General features: G+C 37.5%; 1 protein-coding gene across 2 annotated transcripts; it reads left to right on the forward strand.

Moving 5' to 3' along the window:
- Positions 1-257: 257 nt before the first annotated feature.
- LOC110613032 (dof zinc finger protein DOF2.2) lies at positions 258-1997 on the forward strand. 2 transcript variants are annotated; one of them, XM_021753937.2, is made up of 3 exons: positions 258-605; positions 738-913; positions 1010-1997. In XM_021753937.2, the coding sequence occupies exons 1-3, from the start codon at positions 555-557 to the stop codon at positions 1647-1649; spliced, it is 867 nt and encodes a 288-aa protein (XP_021609629.1). In that variant the 5' UTR covers positions 258-554; the 3' UTR covers positions 1650-1997. The 2 variants fall into 2 exon arrangements, with proteins under 2 accessions (XP_021609629.1, XP_021609628.1); XM_021753936.2 differs by having other exon boundaries at positions 260-605; positions 738-1997.
- The last annotated feature ends 732 nt before the right edge of the window (positions 1998-2729 follow it).

The following is a 2729-nucleotide window of genomic DNA, read 5'->3' on the forward strand; positions in this document are numbered from 1 at the left end:
CAAAAGCTAGCAGCAGTGTTACAAGTCACTTGAAATAAATATTATATAAATCAAACTTTTTTTTAAAATAATTATATAAATCAAAGATTGGAATATAGTTAACGTGTGATTCCATAATTATAAATCTTAATTACGTGGGGAGATCCCACCACCACTCACTGGACAGATTGTGATTAATTATTTGCTTTTTCATGTTCATCTCTCTCGTCCATGAATACTTTTTTTTTTTTTTTAACACTGAAAACTCAGTCCAAAGGCATCACAAAGCTTATAGATGAAGAAAGTTTCGTCCACTCAAACCCTAAAAATATAGTAGAACAAAAAGAGATGAGAATAAGAGAATAATGATAATAATAATACTAAGCAAAAGGAAAAGCTCCCTCCTCTATCTTTCCTTCACCTTCTTCTTTAATTCTCTTTTTTTTTTTTTCTTTTCTCTTGCTTTCTTGGCTCTGGTATTCGCTTGGTGTGATTCTCCACCATATTTTCTTTCCTAAAGACCCATCAACCTTTACAAAAGAAAAAAAAAGATCAAAAAAGAAGAAAATATAACCATGGTTTTCTCCTCAGCTCCAGTCTATTTAGATCCTCCCAACTGGCAGCAGGTAAAGAAGAAAGAGCATATCATAAAGATTATTATTCCTATTCCTTTTTTTTTTAATGATCTTTTTCTTGAATATACTTGATATAATTTCTCTTTAATATGTTTGCAATTCTTGAAATTTTTTGCCTTACAGCAACCAAATCAACAAGGAGGAGCTACCAATGAAAACCTCCACCTTCCGCCTCTTCCTCTTCCTCCTCCTCCTCATGTCGGCGATGGTGGGATTGGTTCTGTTAGACCTGGTTCGATGGCTGATCGAGCCCGGTTAGCAAAGATACCACTGCCGGAGACAACCCTAAAGTGCCCAAGGTGTGAATCCACTAACACGAAATTTTGCTATTTTAATAATTATAGCCTCACGCAACCTCGACACTTTTGCAAAACATGTCGGCGATACTGGACTAGAGGTGGTGCCCTTAGAAATGTTCCAGTTGGTGGTGGTTGCAGGAGAAACAAGAAAAACAAAAGCCAAAGTAGATCAAAATCCCCAGCTTCAAGTGAAAGGCAAATGGGTTCGTGTTCAAACTCTACAAGTGCAGTTCCCTCTGAGATTATTGGTCATTTTCCTCCACAACCAAGTCAATTACCTCTCATGACTTCTTTGCATAACCTCACTCAATTTGGTATTGCAAATCTTGGCTTAAACTTTGGAGGAATTCAGGGAAACATGGGAGCAAATAGTGGAGCTGGTGGACAGACTGACATGGGATTTCAGATTGGAAGCAATTCCGGCATGAGCAGTGCCGTTTTATCAACCGGAGGAGTGCAACAATTCCCTTTCTTTGAGCCTACACCCACCGGCTTATACCCATTTCAAACAGAAGGTGTTGAAGCATCTTCTTCCATGGTTGTTGATACCCAGCTCCGATCAATGACTTCAAGCTCTAGGGTTTCTCAGTTGGCTCCAGTGAAGATGGAAGATAACCATAGGTTGAATTTATCAAAACCATTTCTGGGTATTTCGGAGAGTAATCAATACTGGAGTGGAAATACATGGACAGATTTATCAGGTCTCAACTCTTCTTCCAGTAGCCATCTCTTATAAGAGTTCTCTTATCTGATTGATAAAAGAGAACAAACTTTATCTATATGAAGCACTAGCTCATTAGCGACCATTGACCCAAAATTAAGCTGCATGCAAGTTTTACTAAACAGCCTTAACTTTGAAGCTCTGAACTTCCCAAAAGTGGCGAAATTGCATAAGGTGATTAAGGAGCTCATGATCCACGGAGATAGAAGCCAGAAAATGGTAGATGTCTGTTTCAAGTTTATTTGTTTTTCTTTTTAAGTTGCGTTTTTGGTATGTACGTTATGGCTTGTTTGAGTGTGTGTTTGTATGAAAAGACATGATGAGCTCGTATCCTGATATAACTTATATTTTCATGCATTATCATCGTTAGTCCCATTAAACAAAAGTGGGTTGAATTCTTCAGAGAGAATAAATAAGAAAGCTAGCTCGTACACTGATGACTGAACCTGAACCTAAAACAAATAGTTCCTATGGCAGTTTTCATAGTGAAGCATCTTAGTACACGATTCAAGCTTTTTATTCTAGCTTAAGCTTTAGCGCCATTCATTTTCATTCATTAATCTTCTTGTCATGCATCATGCAAGTTTAATTCTTGAAATCAGGCAATGGATCAAGATAATATAAGTTTGTTGCCACCTCCAAAACTGGTAGAGAGATGCTGCATTTGAGTCCCCAGGTTTTACCTTGGAGTAATGTAAGTCACTCTTTCTCTCTGTCAATTCAACTAGCTATAGCTATTGGTTGAGAAGACCTCCATTAGAAATTAAGCCGGTCTTCTTCAACTAATAGCTATAGCTAGTTGAATGGAACTGGCCTGAAAACTATAGTAGATCTCTGCTAGGGAGAGATTCTTCTCCATTTCCCCATATTTATCATATCCTCAGCATGTAGGAAAACAAGAATACCCAGAAAGCTCTCTCTTGTGTCACGCTTATAGGTCATATTCATATGAGATCTAATAGGTTTATAGTTGCCCAGCTTCAGTAACATTTACCAATCCAAGAAAACTGTAAGCTGCGCTTCCCTTATATTCTGTTGGGAATCCCATATTGCAAATATATAAGAAGAAAAGGCTTCTAATATCAAAATAACTGA

Source organism: Manihot esculenta, chromosome 4, assembly GCF_001659605.2.
Source record: "Manihot esculenta cultivar AM560-2 chromosome 4, M.esculenta_v8, whole genome shotgun sequence".
Lineage (NCBI taxonomy): Eukaryota > Viridiplantae > Streptophyta > Magnoliopsida > Malpighiales > Euphorbiaceae > Manihot > Manihot esculenta.

Excerpts from the sequence above, each read along its gene's own strand:
- LOC110613032 (XM_021753936.2), top strand. The coding sequence starts at position 555 with ATGGTTTTCTCCTCAGCTCCAGTCTATTTAGATCCTCCCAACTGGCAG. Across the intron at positions 606-737 it reads ATCCTCCCAACTGGCAGCAG|CAACCAAATCAACAAGGAGG; the intron begins GTAAAGAAGAAA and ends TTTGCCTTACAG.